This window comes from Manduca sexta, chromosome 20, assembly GCF_014839805.1.
Source record: "Manduca sexta isolate Smith_Timp_Sample1 chromosome 20, JHU_Msex_v1.0, whole genome shotgun sequence".
NCBI classification, from domain to species: Eukaryota; Metazoa; Arthropoda; class Insecta; order Lepidoptera; family Sphingidae; genus Manduca; species Manduca sexta.
Window position 1 is genome coordinate 11,115,647 of NC_051134.1, and position 23,423 is coordinate 11,139,069.

The 23,423-nt window shown below is 40.4% G+C and overlaps 1 protein-coding gene across 2 annotated transcripts in view; it reads right to left on the reverse strand.

Moving 5' to 3' along the window:
• Positions 1-23,423, reverse strand: part of LOC115440696 (tachykinin-like peptides receptor 99D) — a 189,632-nt gene that overhangs the window by 18,876 nt on the left and 147,333 nt on the right. Inside the window, exon 2 of one of the 2 annotated variants that reach the window (XM_037440686.1) lies at positions 10,490-10,639. In XM_037440686.1, the coding sequence (XP_037296583.1) occupies positions 10,490-10,621 (132 nt within the window). In that variant the 5' untranslated portion in view covers positions 10,622-10,639. Of the gene's footprint in view, positions 1-10,489; positions 10,640-23,423 lie in introns of those variants that run through there. The other variant, XM_037440687.1, reaches the window with a different exon arrangement.

A 23,423-nucleotide genomic window follows, 5' to 3' on the forward strand; every position in this document is an offset into this window, starting at 1 on the left:
GCGCGCTATAGGTTCGTGCGAGAGAGATGGACTGCTGCCCGCGCGCACACATTGGTTGTGTCAACCTTACTGGCGTTAAGCAATTGATATAAATATAGGGCACCTGTATCAATAAATCCACAACACACACAACACAACAACATTCCGCTCTGAGCACCCGACTCGAGCGGTCCCTTTGGCTTTTACCGAGTACCTGCTCGGTAAAGCCATTGTCCCGTTTCCGAGTACCTGCTCGGAACGACCGCAGCGACCTCGCTGCACGCCACGGACAAAGGAAACAATAGGGCATTGTCCCTGTTGTTACCTGCGTCCTTTGTTTGGGTCCGGCCGCGTCCTTCTCAGGACAGGGTCAAACCCTTTTTTGTCTGTTTCTCGACAAATTTTGCCCCTTCAGGGTTAGCTCGGTGGTAAACCTAACGGTGATAACAAGCCGAGCTAGCGGTGACCCGGCCCGCGCTGCGCCCCCTCAGGGCTAAAGCGAAGCCGGACGGGTGCGGACAAGGAAGCTGTGGAGACACACCACAGTTTCCCCCGCATATCTCCTTCCCAACCCTACCCTATCCCTTTCACTCCATCCCGTGTGACGGTTGAGCGTGCGGACCCCTAAAAAGGTCCAATACCGTTTACGTCGCACGGATTGTTAGGGAACCCTTTCGCACAATAAGATTGGCAAGGGATACAAGCTTAGGGCACACCTATTTTTAAGTACATCCCCCCTCGCCTACACCCGGCGGGGAGGGTCACTCACGCACACAACCCCGGGCACACCCCCCGGGGACGTTTGTACGTACTTTTTAGAGTCACGCGTTCGTTCACAGTGCGATAGCCGCCTGGTTTCTTGTGGGTTCTTTCCCAGGCGGAACGCACCCGGGTCCCGAACCCACTCGCGGCCCTTTCACTATTCTTTTTTAAGTGCCCTAGGCCCGGATTCGCCCGCAATGGCTGAATCTAGGCCTATGGACACTGACGAGCCGGCGGCGGATGTCAACAAGGCTAAACACGCCATGTTGACAACTCTCGCCGAATACATTAGGAGCGACCCTATGTTCTGCTCCCTGGTCCACTCACTAGTGGTCGCCAATGCCCCCCGTGCGGTGCCTGACTCGCCGGAGTCACCCGCTTCACCCGCGTCACCCGCGACCTCTACCGACTCATCTGAGTCATCCTCTTCCTCCGACTCGTCGGAGTCGGCCGAGTCCTCGGACGGACCTAGTCCGCCCGGGAGCCCGGCCGGAGCCGTCGATCCCGACCTCGCCATGGATTCCGATCCAGGCGCACCCCAGCTTTCCGCTGTCCCCGTCGCTTGCGCGTCCAAGCGACCTGTTTCCCCTGACCCCAGCGAATCGCGGTCTGGGGCCGCGTCGTCGGACCTCGACGACGACGGCTTCACGACCGTGAGGAACGGGCGCAGGAAGAAGCAGCGTGGCTCAGACGCTCCTGCGTCCCAAGCGCCTTCTGCGCCGTCCGCGCCTTCTGCGCAAAAACAAAAACCCGCGGCTTCCCAGCCCGCGCCCGCTAGCTCGACGGATTCGTCGCCACCGACCCAACCTAAGGGGCCTAAAAAGCCACCGAAGGTTAATCTTCAGCTTCCTGAAGGGGCCTCCCTTCAGTCCTTTTTGATGCCCTCACCAGTGGGGGCATTAAAATCCATAACGCCTGGAACAGTGGCCAAAAACTGCTGTCCCTCCAGCCCGGGTCAATTAGCGATCACCGCGAGTTGACCAAATTTCTAGATAGCAAACGCTATCATTATTACACCTTTGCGCTCCCGGACGAGCGCCGCTATAGGTACGTCATCCGTGGCATACCCCTCCAAATGTCGGCCGCCGAGGTCCAACAAGGCCTCCAGGCCAAGGGCATCGCAGCCCTAGAGGTGCACCGGATGCACCGTAAATCGCGTTTATCACGACGTGGCATACAGTACGAGATGGTCCTCGCCATCTTGGCTACCCCCGCGGACGTAAAAGCTCTTTACGAGCTTCGCGACATCTCGGGCCTTGGCGGCTTCACCGTCGAGACCCCACATAAGACTAGCGAGGTTGCGCAGTGTCACAACTGCCAGAAGTATGGCCACAACTCGCGTGGCTGTCGCCTCCCCGCCAGGTGCGTCAAGTGCCTCGGCGAGCACGGCACGTCAGAGTGCCCGCGTCCGAAAGATAGGTCCCAGTGCACGGAGCCGCCTTCGTGCACCAACTGCCGGCAATCTGGCCATCCGGCCAATTACCGGGGTGCCCACAGGCACCCAAATACAAGTCCAATTATAGGACCAATCAGGCCCCTAAGGCCAAGGCCCCTCAGGCCGAAAAATTCGTTTTGGCCCCAGCCCCGACACGTAACCCGTGGTTTCCCGCCACGGTACGTGCCGACTCGCGTCCCCAGGCCCAGGGCGGTGGTTCTCCCGGAGGATCTCCCGCCACCCCGGCCACAACACCAGCAGCGGCGGCCACTGTTCCCGCTCCCGTCCCAACGCCCTCGACCTCCAAGGCTACCTCTTCCAAGGTAGTCAAGTCGAAGGCTCCCGCACCATCCAAACCCCAGGTGGCGGCGACTCCGACGTCTAGCGGCGCGGCTTCTTCATTCTCTCTGGTTTCCCCAGAGATTATCGAACTCCACGCGCTGATCCACGACTGCTCGTCCAAAATGAAGGCACTGGGTCGCTCTGACTCAGTCCTTTTCGCCCAAATTTATAACGCGCAACAGCGCATCTACCAACTCACCATTGAATCCATTTTCTCTCCGTAATGGCTTCTCCAAACGGAAATAACCCATCGCGACTCAAGCCTCGCTCCCTCAGAGTGGGCTTTTTTCAACCTTAATGGTTTACGCGGCCAACGAGCCGAACTCTCAGACTTTGCTCGCGATCATAAATTGGACGTCTTCCTCCTCCAGGAAACGTTCCTCAAACCCTCCCAACGAAGTCCCAAACTTCCTAATTTTAATCTGGTGCGAAACGATCGCATCAATGGCCCTAAAGGTGGCACTCTCATATATTTTAAAAGGTCCCTGCATTGCATACCTCTCGACCCCCGAAAGCGTGAGCAACATTGAGGCTTCAGTATGCAGGCTTTCTATGACAGGACACCCGCCGATCACTCTGATCTCGGCCTATCTCTCTCCCAGTAAGGAGCTTCACTCCAACGAACTTGTAACCCTACTTAGTATGGGGAGTCCGTCCTTCTGGCGGGCGACCTTAACGCCAAGAACACTCTCTGGAACTGCAACTCTACCAATGGTAGGGGTGCGGTACTCGAGAGCTGTCTTGACGAGATTGACATGAGCATTCTGGTTCCTTCTGAACCCACGCACTATAGCTTCGTAGACGATAGTTACAGACCAGATATTTTAGATATAGCACTCGTAAGGAACGTATGTCTCAACGTGCGTTCCCTGCGAGTGTTACACGAGTTAGATTCAGACCACAGACCTGTGATCCTAGATCTAGGCCCCCATAACGGTCCCTCAGACACAGGTCCTAACGACAGGGTGAAAGTGTCGACGAATTGGCGGCTCTTGAGCACCAAACTCGCCGATACTTCATCTAATGCTCTCTCTTCTATTCCGCCCAACATCGTGACTCGCGAGGAAACGACCGGCGCGATTCGCTCCTTCACCAACCATCTACACCACGTCTTGAGCGAAAGCTCCGAGAGGGTGCCCGAGACCGGCAACGGTCAAGGGCATCTTCAATGACGTGAGATGGGTGCTGAGGAGGCGAAACGCAGCACTAAAGGCCTGCGTGTCTGACCCCTCCCCGGATCGACGGCGTCTCGCGCGTTACCTCCAACGTGAGGCCAGACGTCGCGTAAAGGACGCCGTCGATTCGAGGTGGGAGCAGCACTTGTCGGAAATCCAACCGACCCACATGGCCTTTTGGAAGCTGGTCCGCTCTTTCAAGAGAAAGGATGTGGCCTCTTTTCCCCGCTCAATCGTCCGAATCAACGCCCCGCGTTTGACGACGACGAGAAAGCGGAATTATTAGCCTCCACCCTGCAGTCTCAATGCTCGCTCGAAACAATTCCCGTAGACCACGATCATCTTGTTGCGGTAGACACTTTTGTCGAAAGTAGGAACGCGATCCCTTCGCCGCCTATTCCGCGACCATTTCAAACAATCGACCCGGACGTCGACGTGCCCCCCGACCCCCTCGCGCCGGTGACGATCGAAGAAGTCGTCACTCTGATCAAGGCACTAAATAGGCGAAAAGCCCCCGGGGCTGACGGTATCCCCACTAGGTTACTGAAAATGCTACCGGGGCATCTGGTCAAGATTCTTGCTGACATCCTCAATGCAGCATTCCAGAACTGCTACTTTCCTGAGGCCTGGAAAGAAGCAGTCGTGATAGGAATTCACAAGCCGGGTAAACCCGCGTCAGAACCGGCCTCTTATAGGCCCATTAGCCTACTTAGCACGATAGGGGAAACTTTATGAGCGGATCGTCCTCGACCGTCTCAAAATAGTAGCTCACTCCCACAATCTGCTCCCTCCAGAGCAGTTTGGTTTTCGAAATAGGCACAGTTGCGTGCATCAGATACTCCGCATCACGGAGCATGTCTATTCCAGATTTAAGTTAGGATTCTATACCGGTGCTCTCTTCTTCGATATTGAGAAAGCATTCGACAAAGTGTGGCACAACGGCTTGTTGTACAAGCTGTACACTCTCAACGTGCCCACACAGCTCGTGCACATCATACGAGAGTTTTTGTCGAATCGCGGTTTCAAATATCGTGTCGAGGGCACCCTCTCCTCTCGTCATACCATCTCGGCCGGAGTCCCGCAAGGCTCCGCGCTATCACCTTTTCTATTCTCGCTATATACTAGCGATATTCCTAAATACAAAGACGCCCATCTGGCGCTCTTCGCGGACGACACGGCGATCTACGCTTCACGTAGAGAACCGGAACATGTGGTGCGCATTTTGCAGGCCGCCGCCGACCAGCTCGGCGAGTGGTTTCGCAAATGGCGCATCACTGTCAACCCTCCAAAAGCCAAGCTATCCTATTCCATAGGAAGCTTCAGAAAGAAGCGCCTAACGCTTCAGTTAGATTGTCTGGCCAAATCATCCCTTGGACCCATAAGGTCAAATATCTAGGTGTGATCCTTGATCAGAGGTTGACCTTCGCCCCACACGTAAATGCGGTACGCGCGCGAGCCGCATTCGCGATGGGCCAGCTCCACTGGCTCTTAAACAGAAAAAGTAAGATGTCTATCCGCAACAAGATTAGGATCTTTACTACGTGCGTTAGACCGATCATGACGTACGCGTCCCCCGTATTCGCGCATATACCGCCTGCTCGACTTCAGCGTCTGCAGGTGTTACAAAACAAATTCCTCAGACGTGCACTCGATGCCCCGTGGTACGTTCGCAATCGCAACCTCCACGTGGACACCGATATGCCGACCATCAGGCACTTTATGCACATGGCCAGCAGACGCTATTTCGATAAGGCGGTCAATCACCCGAATCCGTTAATCCGACTAAATTCTAAATACACTCCATTTGACCGCGCCAAATGGAGAAGACCGCGTTCAGTCTTATCAGATCCAGAGGACGATATAACTCTGGCAATACGTAGAAAGCACGAGCTGCTTAAAAGCTCAAACACTCAACACGACCGCTGCTCCGTCCTCGCCGTCGAGGACCTCGCCGCGTCCCCCGTCCTCCGACCCTTCTGATAATTCCGGCCCGGGCGCCGATGTAAACATGTTAGACGGTTAGGTCGTTTTTCGCTCCTTTCGCGTTTCCATAATCGCTGATGTCCCCAAAAACATCCTCTCTCAGTGGCCGTCCTGAGCCGAGGTCGTGACCCTTTAGAGGGTCGCCCTCAGCATGGTCACTTAAGGGCTCGCAGTGCCTAAAGCACGCACCCGCAAGACCGGTGTGTTTGTATAAGCCGGCCCTTGCCAGGCTAACAAACGTAAGACAGGATCAAAAAAAAAAAAAAAAAAAAAAATCAATAAATCATTCATTATTAATCCGAGCTTCGAGTTTCATTCGTCTCCAACAATTACCATATTCATTCTGTGTCCCTACATTTGGTGACCCCGACGTGATGGAGAAGACCGAAGCAAACCAGGAAACGAAGCTCGAACTCGACGTGGCAGCTGTCTCCATACAGTCCAGACTTCTACCTTTCTGGCGAGAAATTCCTCGGGCATGGTTCGTGCAATTTGAAGCCGTTGTGGACCCGCTGAAGACTTCGGATGATCAAAAATATCGCTACGTGCTGCAACAGCTACAGGCAACGGACCTCCAGCACCTCACAGATATTCTTTACAATCCAATGGCCTTATCGAAAGATGGCATCGAACCTTGAAAGCAGCACTAATGGCCCGCGGTAACTCCGTTCAGTGGACGGATGAATTGCCTACAGTGCTTTTGGGATTACGCACCGCACTCCGCCCCAACGGAAAATTTAGCCCGGCAATGATGACATACGGAACAACACTCCGTTTACCGTCTGATTTCATCATCCCGACGGCTAAGTTAAGTCATGAGGAAAATGACTACATTCGTCGGCTTATGGACACCATGGCATCGCTCAAGTCTACATCTTGCTCTAACAGTACTGGACGAGAGCCGTTCGTGCACAAAGACCTGGCAACGTGCACACATGTTTTCGTGCGAAACGATCAAGTCGTTCCTCCGCTGACTCCGCCCTACGACGGCCCTTACGAAGTTATCAAGCGTTATGACAAATACTTTAAGATCAAGTTACCGCTTCGTTCAGCTGTGATATCGCTAGACAGGCTTAAGCCAGCCTACATCTGCACTGAAACAATCGAGGAGACAGCCGACCTTAGTTTTCGACAGTCTAACCAGCCCTACGTCACCAGATCCGGGAGAGTGGTAAAACCAAATGTACGCTTCGCTTGAGGGGGGGAGTGATGTGGGATCTACCCACATAACCACATATCGCTGTTAAGCATGCGAACTGGCTACAGTGGGTGCAATCTCACACCGCGTACATGGAGCGCAAAATGTCTGTCCAATCGAACAAACCAAGACGGTACGTGGCGTGCTCACCGGCATCGGACCTGAGGTGCAATCAGCCATCGGCGCGCTGAGGCGCACATATTTATAGTGTGCGAGCGGGCGCGCTATAGGTTCGTGCGAGAGAGATGGACTGCTGCCCGCGCGCACTCATTGGTTGTGTCAACCTTACTGGCGTTAAGCAATTGATATAAATATAGGGCACCTGTATCAATAAATCATTCATTATTAATCCGAGCTTCGAGTTTCATTCGTCTCCAACAATTACCATATTCATTCTGTGTCCCTACAAACTCATATATATAACCTAAGTCATTAATTTTCGTTAAAAATCAAAAGCAGATTATTTTCCCAACAATAGATCTTATCAAGTCTGTACTCCAATACGTACCTATAAGGTTTTTTCTTAAGATCCTTTCATCAGATTCCTGACAAGTAAGCGAACGTAGTCATTTTAATCAATATTACATCAATTTGAGAACAATACGATCTCCGAGACAGCGAGCACTACGTAATTGTTTATCACTAATGAGATTCCTCGTCAGTTAGTCAAGTCTTTTCTTTGAGCAACATGATCGGTATTATAATCTTCATGTATATTAAACATTGAGCTTGAAGTCTGTGTAATAAATTATGTTTTGTTTAATGTTAAATCTCATTAACGTAAATAAGGACTAATATATATCACATAAAGTTAATAACATTTAAATAAAAATGTTAATGTTAAGTTCTCTATAGGAATTTCGAAGGTGTGTGAAGTCTACCAATCCGAACTAGGCCAGCGTGGTGGACTAAGGCTTAATCCCTCTCAGTAGTAGAGGAGGCCCGTGCTCAGCAGTGGGCAAGTATATAATACAAGGCTGATATTATTATTATTATTAAAAATGTTAAGTTAACCTTATTGTTTTATTGCATTGTTATAATATGTATTACTGGTGTACCTTATTGAAATAAATAAATAAGTATAAAAATTCGCCAAATTGTCTACTGTAAAGAAAGTGGCGACTGGCAAAAGATACAAGCATCCCCAGACAGTCGCCCCAGTCATGCTATATTTCTACTAAGATGTCGGAAATATCTGTATTGACGCTCGGTAAATGGCAATTATCTAACGTATTACATGCAACTTAACATAGCTGACGAATTGACAGAACACCATTGCCTACTCCTAAAAAGAAAACGCATGAAGCTACATAACCTGACTAGAAGAAAAACCTTCGCCATGTTGTATAATATGGAATTAACTACATGTACTGATAATATTAACTTTAAAAAGAAAAAGCAAAAGTGGCGCACGCAAAGCAGGGTATTCATTTCCCTGGTCAGGTTAAAGTATATTTCTTTATTGTTTTAAATGACGAGACGAACTTGCAGTTCGCCTAATGGTAAGCAATACAACCGCCCATAAACAGCAGAAACACCACCCAACACATTGAATTACAAAGTATTGTTTGGTATTCCACTGCGTTCGCCATCCTGAGACATGAGGTGTTAAGTCTTATTAGGTGCAGTACTCTGGCTACAATGTATGTAGAATATAGCTTAACTGGCTGCTAGTATATAGCTATATTCGCATCATGTTTTCGTTTTCATTTTACTGGTCACGCTATAGTGGCTATTCGCGCAATGTTGCCTTTTCGATTATTTTTTCTGTTCACTAAACCAAATTCATCGTCGGCCGAGAGCTAGATAGATTCCAATCGGGAGTTAATTACTCGATAGTGTCACCTCGGACAGCGTTTTTACAACGGAATTGAGTTTCGTGCCAGCGTTTGTTTTCATTGGGACAATGTGGTGTTTAAAATGCACGTTTGGAACATTGAAAAGTTTTTTCTATGGTAAAATTACGACTAATTTCCACATAATACATTAGAATATAGCATACGCTTAAATATTGCAAAAGGAAATTATTTTTATGACAACTGTTTTGTTATTTATGATTTATGCAATTAAACATCATAGTTTTGTTACGCACCATCGTAAACTACCAACGATATGAACAAACAAGCTCACAACAATATACTTGGAAACTTGTAGATATTAACTTGGTCTAGGGACAACCGGTTGGCAATGACGGCATTCAAACTTAAATCTTAACAACTCCCAAATGTCTTGGTACGGTTCCCAAATTGCCTCTTATCAAGCCATTTGTGCCCATTTGGAAACTCAGATATCCTGCGAAATCTGGATAAGATTTTATGATAGGCCGGCAAAGGACCAAGCAGCTCGGTTGATATTACGTGAGCTACATCATCTACACAAACCCACAACTCGTGAAAAATTATGGATGCACGCGTGAATAGAAATTTAGAAAATAAATTGCGAGTATCTCTATAATACAATTTGAATTCTGTCACAAGTGAGCATGCCCTTGCAAATATTATTATGTATGTTATAAAACAAAGTCTCCGGCGTTTGTCTTTTTCTTTGAACTCGATATAAGCTCAAAAACAAATAAATGGTTTTCGATGAAATTTGGTATGGAGATAGTTTGAGACTCTGGAAAGGACATAGGATTACATAGTTGCATATAGATTATTTATCCTAGAAAAACTCTTTCACACGGAAGAAGCCGCGTGTGTGTATATATGACGTATAATTCAGTAGTTTCTTCTTTAACGTTGGAAGTAAGATTTTTTCTAAGTATTATGTGATACGTATCAAAACCCAACAATGTATTTATAGTCTTCTCTATACAAAACCTTTGAAACAGAAAGGTCTTCGGGATCCTTATAGGTCAAGGTTTCAACAAAGCAACCATTGCTTTGTACTTTAATCCTTCAAGACCCTGGAAAATAGTTAAGATTTTAATCAGAATAACAATTTTCTATCACACGATTGAATTTATACATTACTTAAATACATTAAACTGTTTGTATTGATCAAAGTTCTTTGTTATTATCAAAGTTATCTCGCAAGAAAGGGCTTCAGTAATCTGGCTATCTGGCATGAATGTGGGAAAGTTGCTATCTAAAATGCTCAATAAAATCCAAATTAGTTAATTGGTCCGATCGACACTGTCTCAGTAGCTGTTTTTTTTTTATAATTTGCACAGCAATGTGAGTACTTTTTAATTTAAGGAATAATGAAAAAAGTTGTGTAGAATAAAATATAATATCGAAAGTCGTTGCTTTCTTCAATAGTGTTCCGAATATATATCATTCTGACTGGATAACTGTCAGATTTTTATTTTAATCCAAAACTTCATTGTGATGACGAGCGTGCTGAGAAATTATACCGTAATCATGAGAAATTGAGGACTGGGACACTATTCTTCTTATTTCACTTGTCCGCGTACCACTTTAATATGGGGTTAACTATTTTTTTAGTAAAAAGGTTAACGGAGATTTTTAAAGTATATTTTTAAAAGGATTTTGCTTAGTTTTAATTTTCGCTGTCTACCTAACGACAAGTCCAAGAATGTAGTTTCAAAATTTTTTGCTATTTCTCACACAGAAAATGAGACATTCACTACAAAATAATAATAGTATTAATTACCTCAGTGGCATTCGGTGTGGTGTTGACGTATCTCTCGTTCTCGACATCGTAGAATGTGACGTAAAAGTTGTGGAACTCAGTGATGGATGTAGACCGGTTGGACGCTATGGTGGGCCCGAGCTCGTCCAACATCCTAGCATCGGGATACACCTGGAGACAATGGACAAACATAATTATTATGTTTTATCCTTTTTTGTCTGTTTTAATTTTCTACTTATATATAAACAACCTAGGATAACAAGTAAGAATACGTAAAAAGCAAAAAAGTTGCGATCCACGTCTAACGCTAACAAAAAACACGGAGCGTGAAGTAATTTTAGCAAGCTTTGGAAAATATTTTTTGCCGGAATTAATCAAATACTACAAATCCGTCTGCATAATTAACTGCGAGCAAATATTAGAATTGATCATCAATTTGAATGTCAGAATTGTTTAATTTATAAACAACGAACATTTGTATGCCAGACATTACGTCAGGAGTTGGTCGCACTCGGCACTTTGTTTCGGGGGACAGTTTTTGTTGCTAGCGGTACGAAGACTAAGGAAGAAACTTCACGGAATATATGAATGAGTTTTTGTCGGACAATCTGCCAACTGCAGTTCCATTTGCTTACGTTCAGTTTTATGAGAAATGAGTAGTCGTCACATTTTTCTTCCGACCCTATTGGGTTTTTAGTACTAGAGCTCTTGAGTCGGTTTGTACCTAGAATGTAGATAATGATTTAATTTTATGTAATACATTTATCAGATTTTATAGGAATTGGGGACAAGGATTTGATCCTTTCTAATTTCGTCCATATTGCAGACCTTGGAAGCCTTCTTGGAAACTTTCAGTTATTAAAAAAGGTAAGAAGATATTTCGCGGGTTTTTAGAAATTTCGTCCGGCGTAGAATGAGCTAAATTAAGAATATCTGTCATCATAATGGCCTTAACAAGATCTTTTCGAAATTTTCCAAGATTTATGTAGCGGAATTACCTTTTAATAATTGTTGGGTATTTAAAAATCTTTATTTCTAAGTCCGTACAGTTTAGACCGTACGATTCTAGCAAGTTTTTATCTGATGTCTCAGAGAATCAACGTAATGTACCTACATATTATCTTGACCCGTATCAAAGGGAGGCGTAACCAGCGTCTCTTGAGTCTGGCAGTGGATAAAGCATGGAGGAACAATATAAAGCAAATACCTCTTTATCTGAAACCCGACGATTACAATTCTTCATGTAAGTTGTTCGCCCGTTTATCAAGGATCCCTCTGTCACTAAGTAAATTGAAACTCGTTTTTCCTTATGTTATACGAAAGAACTTGGAGTGTAGGGATTTTCTTATATAGAGAATAAATTTCTTAAATACGTTGGATGGAATAAACTAAAAGGTGTTAATGTGTTGACTGATAGTTACTAGTGTATACTGTGCATCGCCTGTCAGAATTTATTAAATAGAAGAAATATGAAGAGTTTACAGAAGGAAATTCAAGAAATCCCAATTAAAAGGAATAAAATAATTGAAAGCTTTTGGCTGTCAGTTCCATGGAATCAGTTCGATATTTATGTAAATTCTTATAGACAGAATAGAGCAGTAGTGTAAATAAACCCGACCTTCAATTAAAACAATCAAATTGAAAATAGATATTTGTTGTGAAATTGTAAATTGCGTTTTGTTTATACCGTAATACTTTACAAGATAATTGTTTGAAGTTTAGAGCCAGCTCCACATTCTCGATAGAACTATATGAGCGACATTGATCATGAGTGTGTCGAAGCAGTATAAGTCACTATTCGCATTGTCTCGCGTATGTACTCATATTGTTACTGTTCCGAGTCGAGAGGATTAAAGTTTCCTGGGAAGTTTGGTGTTCATATTATGAAACCAAATAATTGTAATAGGTAGTGGCACATACTATAGAGGCAGATTGTTTTAACTTGTCTCAGAGCGGATCCAAAGTACAATCGTGCTAGTCAAGAGTGTAGAGGACCGTGCTTCCCAAGCCCTGGCGAAAATTTAGAGAGTTAAATTGTAATATTTATGTCAATGTTATTTGTAGATGTAATCAGTTCTAGTGAAGAGATGATAGGTGCTATATATAGCTATATATTCTGGTAAAAATATTATGTTATTTTTGTACATTTTAAACATATTTTATAGTTTGGGTACATGTCCTAGTGTGTGACAAGTTTATTGAAATAAAATTATTTTACGGATTTTATTGTCTTGAATTCTGACACTGGCATGTGAGATCATTTTGCGTAGATCGGACAGTTAACAGCTAAAAAAATAAATATAATTGTAAAATGTAGGTAGGTATTGTAACTCTGAGCATTCGGACGACCAACACCTTAATATCCTCAAAGTCTTTCCTCCAAAGACTTCGAAACGTCGAGAGAAAAGTATAATATGAAAAAAACCGCGGTATAATTCGAAAAATAGTTTATATATTATCTCTATTTTCGTCCGCGAATATATTTAGACTTTAACAAGATATGTATTAAACCTAAAGCCGATGATGGCAAAACCACGTTCCCTATACAGTATACTTGTCACCAACATGTCCAACACAATTTCCCGTAAAAATACGTGTCAATACGTTCAGGCCAGGGTTAATGGAGGAAATTTAAACCGATAATGAGATAGCGGGGCGTGTCGACGTCGAACGTCAGAATATGTGCAAACACTGAGCGGATTCGACGCGATAAAGCGTCCACGTTCATTAACGAACGTGTGGCGCTGCTCCGCTAGCCTTCAATGTTTTTAGATTAGGCATTGTGGATTGATGAAATTTTTGTATCAACATCGGTAACGAGAATTAAAGCTATTTTATTATTATTCTCTTAGTTTTTTTTTTTATTTTAATAGATAAAATGGTCATAGATTGTAATGGCTAAAATAAAAAAAATATAAGTATAGAGTTTTATGGAATTGTTAGTTAAGGCTCTTTGGTTATCACGTCCTAATGGTGGTGTTAAATTAGGTGGAGACCAACTTTCTGTTGCTTAGGTATAATAGTACAAGTATCACATTCAGTACTTTCTTTATTATACTATGACTTAATCTACTTAATAAAATATAAATTGATTTAACTTTTATACATATACTTGTCTATTTCTAGTATGCATAATATAATATACGAGCTTTCTATACTTCTGGCAAAACTCAAAAGCTAATCAGTTTAAAGCAACAATTCTACGCCAGGCTTTTCCATAAGGTCAGTCGTGCTTGTGCAAGACGACTATTGAATACAAATATTTTACTAAAATAAAAGAAACTACCCAAAATCACTAGAATACTGACTGTATACGAATAAAATCGTCCATGTAATTGTGAATACTTTTTATTTCAACATTAAATGCAATTACGTTTTAGATATTTAAATATTATCCGACTCTTAATAAAATAATGACCCATTCCAAAATTGCCAATTTGTGGGAATCGTCAAACAATCAATTTCTGTTTGCGACCTTTTAGATTTTTTCCTTTTTTTGTCATGCTATAGGTTTCATTTTTTACCTGTCATTAATAAGCTCAATTTTATAGCAACTTCAAAAAAAAGGTAGCAAACAAAAATTAGTTTACGACGACTGCCGCAAATTAACAATTTAGAAATAGGTCATTATTTTATTAAAAGTGCGTTATATCAGCGAACTCACGTTGTGGCCCGAAATACCATAATTAAGACGTCTTTGTGGTTACAAAAAAGGTTGAATACGGTTGGTTTGACGGTATACCGTAACCCGTTAACAACTCGGTTGGTATTGGTTCGTAAAATCTGTATTAAATTAATGCTACGGTTACAGTATTGTGCGGTTAATTGACTCAGTGGTTTACGGGCTGTTTATTTATGATATTTGATAATAATTATTAGTCAGGCTGTATTTAATTACCAGAATGGTTACTAAAATTTATGTGTTCTGAATTCCACAAAAGGGTGTAGAGTTTACTGTTTTTTGTATTTGTGCTCGATGTAATGATAGCCTATGTTTCTCATCGCGAGAAGGCTATTGGAAAATAATTCCACGAATAACAAATACACCCGAATAAGCACTGAACACTCGTATTCTTGGCTATTCGTCTGTATTCAGCAAGTTTCAATATTAGAGGTAAGAGTTTAAAGATCTGCACACTAAACCTACTGGCCCCTAGCCCATATTTTTCTTCAGTCGAAGAGAGACTGCCGTGGAGCTGTTTGAAACTTATATTTACTTTGCTGCGCAGCGTACATTTACAGTAGCCCCCAGCCTCGTCGTATCCGTTTTAATTATAGAATGTAGACCGAATCCCTTTTTTTTGACAGCGACATAGAGCTATATTTTGTATTTTTTTGCAAATCGAGTATTAGGTTTTTCATTCCTATGACAGAATATTTTGTATTACTTTTCTTTTTATCTGTCCGTTAGAGGTAGGCATAATCTATTCCTGGATCCTAGGGAAAGCCTAATTTAAAATTACTGCTCCGGATACTCAGGAAAAGTAAAAGACAATCGGCTCGAGGACATGTATCCATGGCTATGAATAAGTTAATAAGTAAAAGACAATGGGAGATGTGGTTCTCGGAATTTTGATCCCACCTTTGAACTTAGCGTTTCAACGAGCTTCGTTCCGGGGTTAGTATGTATACATCTTATAAAACAGGCCGACATAATACTAACGACCCTCGATTGCAACTGGTCGCGTTACTCTATATTTGGACATTAAACTTACTAGAGCCAGTATAGCCGCTACATCGTGTTAGGAAAAATTAGGTACGATTTCGACCTCCGCCAATTTCCTTTACAAATATTATCTATTCTGAAACGGGTTTCGTTCGAGATTGGATGTTCTGAAAATTCCTTGGCCATCTCACGTTGCCTTAATAAATCGTGTTCTACAAATTGTACTTGATTGTGGGTGTGATAGGTTTTTTGAATATCACTCTTCCCCGTCAAAATATACCTATACTATTATATGAAGCTGGGCCCTTATTCTGTATGATAGTGTAAACGCGTAACGCGGCCGTATCATGTTATCTTCGAGTAATGTGCGTGGAATGGTATTCTGTAAGCCAAATTTCTGTAGTCCTAAACATGATGCGTTGTGTTACGTCCTTGTTACGCACTGTTAAAATAACGTGCGGGATAGAGAATACGGCCCCTGAGGAGTGTTTGTTTGTACGCGCTAATCTCAGCTACTACTGGTTCGAAGTGAAAAAATCTTTTAAGGTTAGATAGACTATTTATAGTGGTCTCGGACCCACACGTCCCCTAAAACTCGTACCCTAGAATAAAAATTGTATATTCGTCACCTATTCAAGTGCCCATTGGTCCCCTGATAGGAGACCAGTTAGTCTATATTACCTCGCGCTATGACTGATAGGAGTAGAATATTCATGCAAAATGTTGCAAAAACTGGGAAAATGTTTGAGAGAGTATTCCACGCAATGGAAACTTTTGAGAGTTTCCATTGCGTGACTATGTAAATTGTTAATGTTACGCAAGAATTATATATGGCACAATGGTTCCCCTTAAAAAGTTACAAAATATATATTATAAAGTAAAGTAACCTCAATTACCCTTATTAAGAATCTGGTTTACATTTGGATTACAATTCGTTTATATCCTTATGTTTATATTTTTAAATTTAACCTATCCAATACACTCAACGATATTAAGTAGGATAAAATCAGCGTTGTTTCAAATTGGCCTACTGCTGTAAGACCTTGCATCCGTAATGCGTAAAGGGAAGTAAATACTTCCGAAATTCCTCCTTGAACTACAAAACAATGTAATAAAAGACATAAATCGGAATCGAATTAAGCGATTGGCTAAACAAAGGGCTGAACATTTGATCTCCATAAAAGCAATGTGTTTGTCGTGCCTGATGCGCCAAAATAAGAGAAAACAATGTTTTCTCTTTTGTTTGGGTTTATTATTGAAAATATACAAACGACCTATATTTATGAAGTTCAAAATGGAGTGTTTCGGTTTTAGCGGCCAAGGTCTACAATAATACAATGCAAATTCTAAGTTAAATATACAGAAATTAACCAGAGTTTTAAGATATAGTAAAATAAGAGTATACTTCCTTACATTAAAAGGTACGTTATTACGTTATTATTTATTATTAATTGTGTTATTTTGACTAGGACAATAGTCCCGACATGAATTAACAATTGTAAAGTATAACCGCTACGATTTAACATCGGTCAATTCGATATTAATTTTGACAGGTAAATCGATATAGTCAGGAGTTTATGATCGAACTTATCGAGAGTACTAAACAGGGACTCCGTTCAAACGGAGTCACAGACAAGCGTTAGTTAATTGTATTTGCCAGTATTACTTTTACCATTCAAGTCTACGAGTAAGTAAAGCAATAAAAATAATTATTATTTGTTCTACTATATGAGACAAACAAAAGTAGTGTAATGACCTTTTGTTTAGATTATGTTGGAGTAATTTTTCGTCGGCACGCGATGTAAAGTCGCATGCGAAATGCGTTGTGGTTCAATTTTATAACGTCATGATGCTTTTCGTTGATATAATATATTAGACATACTCGAACCGATGGCTTGATCGCTTCCCGTCTCCGAGCGTGCACCATTGATTTTTCTATGTTAGATGTATCTTTAATATTAATAAACGCTCACTTTAATGACAAAGAAAAATATTATAAGGAAATCTGTACTGACACTTCTGCTTAAGAATATGCTGTAAGATGGTGTGAAGCTTGCAAGGCTCAGGCGTCATTAATTCCCAAGCACGTTAGCTTGCGGTATATTTTTATAAAAACTGAGATCGTGGTTAATCGAGCAGTCATATCTGAGTTTACTTCTCCGTTCAAGTCTTAAATTCATGCAACATTTACAACTTCTATTGCTTAAAATTATTTTTTGTTTGTCAATGCGTATTATACAAATTAAATCTAGTTTTCTTGTCTCATTAAGAAAATGAAATCAGTTTTATTCAAAAGCATTAAAGGTGCGACAGTTTAACTCTACGGCAGAAACTAAGCACTTCTCTGTACCACTGTACCATTGTTTACACGTAAATACTCGTAGTTGAAACCTGTTTTTAAAATCATGATAAGTTGCTTTTTATTTGCTTCGTCTAAAGTAAATCTGAGTAACACTTCGTTTCACTCACGAAACGTTCATGAGAATACACTTATAATATGTTTATTAATTATAATATAGCACTATAGTGACATTTATTTACAGTATCAAGGAACTAGATTTATTGGGGTAGTATATGTAACACTGAGCGGAATGTTTTTTTTTTTTATTAAGTTTGCAAACTTATAACTAAATAAATAACATAGTGTAGGTAGCAATTATTTACCTAATTACAAGCTTTCATAAATATTGACTAGATATCCGCAAAGAACTTCATGGTTAAATATATTAATTAAAATTACGCATAACTTTAAGAACCAAAATTTTATTACTTGATAACTAATATTATTTAGTATGTAGTAGGAGTGTATTTATTAGTAGACTACCTGACCCGACAGACGTCGTCCTGTCTTAACTATGTATGCACGCGCGCATTCTGTCGATCGCTTACAGTTATTTCAAACCACTGACATTTATGGAAAATTAATATTATCGGTAAGTATTTTTAAATTTTCTAAATTTCCACGCATTTTTTTTAATTTTTTCTTAAGAACCATTTCCTGACAATAACAAACACACCAAAAAAAAAATTAGTGAAATCGGTCCAGCCGTTCACGCGTGATGGCGTGACCAAGGGAAATAGGGATTCATTTTTGTATATATAGATTGTAAGAATGGCATTGTAATAAATCAGTTTTAAATAAACCGTGCTATTAATCACACGCTGTATTCTTACGCTCCTAAATACATGACAGTCACCATGGGATTTCCATTGTGTCACTTAAAACAGACGTATTATAATTATTGATTTTTGTGTCGTTATAGAAATTCGTAATTCAGTTCAATGGTAAATTTGATTTAAATCAATTTAATAGACAAAAATAACGCTTCTTACACATTCATAAGTAGCTGGAACATTAAACAACAATTTCTGTTCTATAATATTTTATAAATTTGTAAAGTTTAGCACCGGTATCATCAGTTCAATAAGGTTCCATTTTATGTGCAATAACAGAAACAGTAAATTTCTTAAATAATGTAAATCAACCCCCCATAGTCTCCTTATTGCTCGCTAGATTGCTCTTAAATACAAATTTTCACAGGATATTTACGTAAACTGAGGATTGTTATTATGCAAATAAGTAAATATTGAGATAAGAATTTGCTCAGATTTTGTAGATTTAAAACGCCTGAGGGATATTTATTATGGTTTTGAAATGTCGAGCGTCCCGTCTCTCAGCTTTCGTGTTGTAAGTGAGTTGGGATCTTCGTAACAATTTACGTAAATCTTGTTGGAAAAATTACTTTGATTGTTTTTATTAACGTAACATTCTACAGCTTTTGTGAGTATTTCTTTTGACGGTATTTTTATGTTGTTTTCAATTACTAAAGTTTCTTTTATAGATTTGAACTGGGTAACTTTGTTGGAATTTTTCATTTCTTATTTAGTCAGTTGGTATTTTTTTTATTGCTTTAATTGACGTGACGAGTTTGCAGTTCGCCTGATGGTAATCGCATACGACCGCTCATAAACAGTAGAAATCCAACACGTTGAATTACCAAGTATTGTTTGGTATTCCACAACGCTCGCCATCCTAAGACGTGAGATGTTAAGTCTCATTATGTCCAGTAGTTACACTGGGTACAATGTCCTTCAAACTAGAACACAATAGTGGCTACACACTGCTGCTTGGCGGCAGCAATACACATTGCGGAGGTACCTACCCAGGCGGACTCTCACATAGACTGTAGGAAGACCTACCACCAGTCAATTTCAGTCACCAGTAAACGTTTCCTTGTATGGTTGAATTTAATATTAATTGACAAAAGTCAATATAGAGACTAGACTTGAGGTACTAAGTAGATTGCATAAGCATTTAGATCTACTTTATTTATAAACCGCGTCAATGGAACTCTACGTCTTATGTAACAAATGCGTTATATATATCAGATTTGCATTCAAACCTACGAAATGCAGACAATAGTTGTTAATTCTACAAAATTGAGTTCCATCTTGAATCTATATCGCTGCGATCCCTTGGCATTTAGACTGATTTAAGGAAGCTATAGATACCCCGTTTCTCAATTATTATATAGTTAGATATTCTCGTATTTGTTCGAATAATATTATATCCTATTTAGAGAGTTTAGGCCTTAGTCCACTGCGTAACCTTTTGTCGCGCCTTTGGTCTAGTGGCCCATTTCAGTAGTAGGATTATGGGTTTGATTCTCAAATGAGAAAGTTAAAATTCTTATTGATTTATCGCTTCAAAATAAGCCCAGAATTCGTACCTAATATACCGATATAATTGTTATCAACTATCTCATATTTGTACACATACATAACGTCACTATCCCCGAAAGGATAGGCAGAGGTGGTAGAAACCAGAGCATGAATTTTCGTTATGTGTGTTTCGTGTTATCTTATGATGGGGGCGTGCCGATTGCCATTTCGGGTACTAATCTCAGACGCCGAGCTGATACTGTGACGAAAAATCCAATATCGCTTCACCAGCCTGGTAAGTTTTCTGCCTACCCTTCCGATAAAAGCCACGACACTCATTCTAACTCAAATAAACTTTTAACGTGATTATTCGTAGATTACTCCACAGGAAAACGTTCTGGATCTACATTACTTTACAGCTTTATAGAAATCGCACTCCGTCGGAGAGTTCGTGGAAATTAATGACCTCTCCCGTCTTAGTACGATGAATTACCTCTCAAATAACTTTGGAGTATAGTCATTATAATTAGACAAAATTTTCCAAACGCGTTTTAGAGCTTAGTTAGTTTAGGGATATACTTAAAGAGAGAAAGTATTTAACGAGAATAATAACGATTTATAAGTCTTCAGGGAAAGGATCCCTCGAAGGAGCTGTGGGTCGAAGTTTGCTTAAAAAGGTTTATTAAAGTAATTACACATTATAAGGTTGAAGTTTTTTCTTTAATTATTGTTAAATACATAATAAAGCTGATATATTTAAGTGTTATAACAATTCATATAAGTTTTTTAATCTTCACAGAAAAGTTCGAAATCATTTTTTGTAAACACATGCCATATCTATGATATAATATTCTGATATTTCCTACACAGTTTACGTAGATATCTAAAAATAAACTAACCCGTTAGGTATAACTAAAAAACATCCAGTAAGAATGATTTCCACCTTACATATATTCCATTCCATTATTTATTTTTTTATACATACTTGTGCTATTTATACTTTATTAGTCTGCCACGCTGATGTAGTGTGGGTTGGTAGACTTAAGATACTTTCGACATTCTAATGTAGATTTCATAGATACGTAGATTGGCTCACAACGTTTTCCTTTATCGTTCGAACAATACATAGATAAGTATATCCTCAATGGAGCTATCAAACGCTTCTCACTTTCTTAAGTATTCTTTGTTTTTAACAGGAAGATTAATTAGCTTCTTGACGCGACGCGCAAGAAGAGAGGTTCTTAAAACGCCGCGGGAGGGTCTTGAGTTTTTTGTGACAATGCACTTATTAGATCAGCATTTAGGAAATATTTTTTTTAAATTTTATTACAGTAAGATCTTTTACTTTAATTAAAAGTCAAAAATGCCTTGGCCCTTTTGCATAATAGCAATGTGTTTATATCCTGTGGTCTGGTAAGTGTAATGGTTTATTAAGGTCCGAGGTTCGATTGGAATTCCTTCATACAAGCACCAGGCGTTTAAAGAGTCAAATACATTTTGCAAAATGCGTAAGTTATTATTATTGAGCCGATTGGACATTGGAATATTTATCCTAACGCAGCCTAGAACCAATTTTTCGCTACATAAAATTCAATATAATAGAACCAGAATAACTTTTATTCGGTATCTATTATAATATTCGAGTCTGTCAGGCATTGCTCATGTCATAAACAGCCGCAACAATGTGTCCAATTGTGATATAAGCGGATTTAGATAATTATTGCTTAATGCTTAGCTAATGGTTTAGGGATTTAGGCTTAAAACATAATTGAAACATTAATTAAATCCCATGATCATTTAAATACTAACGTTTGGTTGCGGCAAGGGTATAGCTGGTAGAAGTTACTTTTCGGATTAAAGTGATCTATACATTTAATTAGGATATAATCTTTCTGTGTACAAAATTTCATCCAAATCCGTGGCTGTTCCAACGATTATTTCTAACGAATAGCCAAACATCCTCACTTTCACATTTATAATGATAATAATAAAAAATAAACGAGAAACGAAATATTATTTTACAAAGAAAATCAATCAAGATTTAATATAACTTGTGGTATCTCTGTAACAGATTTTGCGAACATTCTCATTTTGTCGAAATCTTTTTAATCTAAAACTGCATGCCTGTTTGGACCAGCTGCGGCATCGGTTCATTTTTCAATCTTGTCTCACACCATTTTCAGGTCGGTCTCCAAGAATTTATTACTTAGAAATTCCATCAATAACACTTAACATGCGATAAAGTTCGGACATGTGATTTACGACTCCATTATTTTATTCTCAAACGAAATATCAAAACCAAAGTTGACAAAGAAGTTTCTAAGAACGCCTGGGACTCTGTGATTGGTACATGCTTTTTCGTCAAATCTAAAATACATTAGCCTCACAATAGATATTATGTCGATAAGTACTTTTGTTACTAGCTTCGTTCGCATGAAGATTGTTTTTCGGTAAAAATTTCACTGTGTACTTTTCCGAGATGAAAATGGTCTGTTTTAAGGGTAAATTGCATTTAAGTTTTTTCTTCGGATACCGTATTTACTTCTAACAGCCATTCTCGCGAATATTCGTAGTTATAATCTTAGGAAAATTTCTGAGATTGTCCCACTATTGGGTCAGTGCTGGTCCTGTATTGATGTAAGTCTGAGATAATGCGGGTTGGTAGAGTGCATGTATTTATCATATTCTTATGGGTCACGCTATTTTCCAAACATTATTAATTTCTGTACAAATATTATAGTAACAAACACACTACAGTCCTGATGGTATGAACTGCTTCTGTGGCGTACTTGCATTGCGTGCGTGGTGCGACATTCTCTCCGAGATCTCGGATTCGAATCCCGTGTTACGCAGTTATATTGTTTTTTTTTCTTCTAACTTTCAGCCTAAAACATGTGCCCGATATGGCGATAAGCCCGTAAATATTCGATTTCAACCAGGCCGGCATAATTGTGTCGACTGGAGAGGAATAATTATATCTTGTTAATTGACCCTCTATTTGGCCCGACTCCGTTTGTTATTAGATGTAAAATAAAATAATGATATACCTAACCAAACACTTAAATTGTACATTTCGAAAATCCCTTCTAATTCCCGAGGCGCATAATATTCAGAATCCGTCACATTGTGATGGAAAACCAATCCGGCCGATTCCACGAAAATATACGTCTCAAAATTCCCATTCCTTTATTTGTATGACAATTGTGTATAACGTGGCTTATTTAAAAAGATCCATTCAATCAAAATTGGCGTTATTGTATACATAGGGATGCGGTTCTTAAGAATTCCCGATATCGTGTGTAATAACGCTATTCCCCGTCATGAGACGCGTCTTCTTTTATTTTGAAGGTATTTCATCGTATTCATGGGTTTAAGGAAGATACGTGCGGATATTCTTGGATGCTTGTTTGAAGATAGAGTATTCCTTTAATCCCCTGATGATTCATATTGCAAGAAGTTAAAATTAGTTTTTGTCTTACAATTTCAAGTGGCCAGTACGCAGCTTCATATGCTAGAAGTCTATTTATATTTACTAGTGGCCGAAATTCGAACATCCAATTTAATATATTAGTATTTGTTTTAATATTTCTGCACATTTCTATATGAATTTTTAATATGCTATATCTC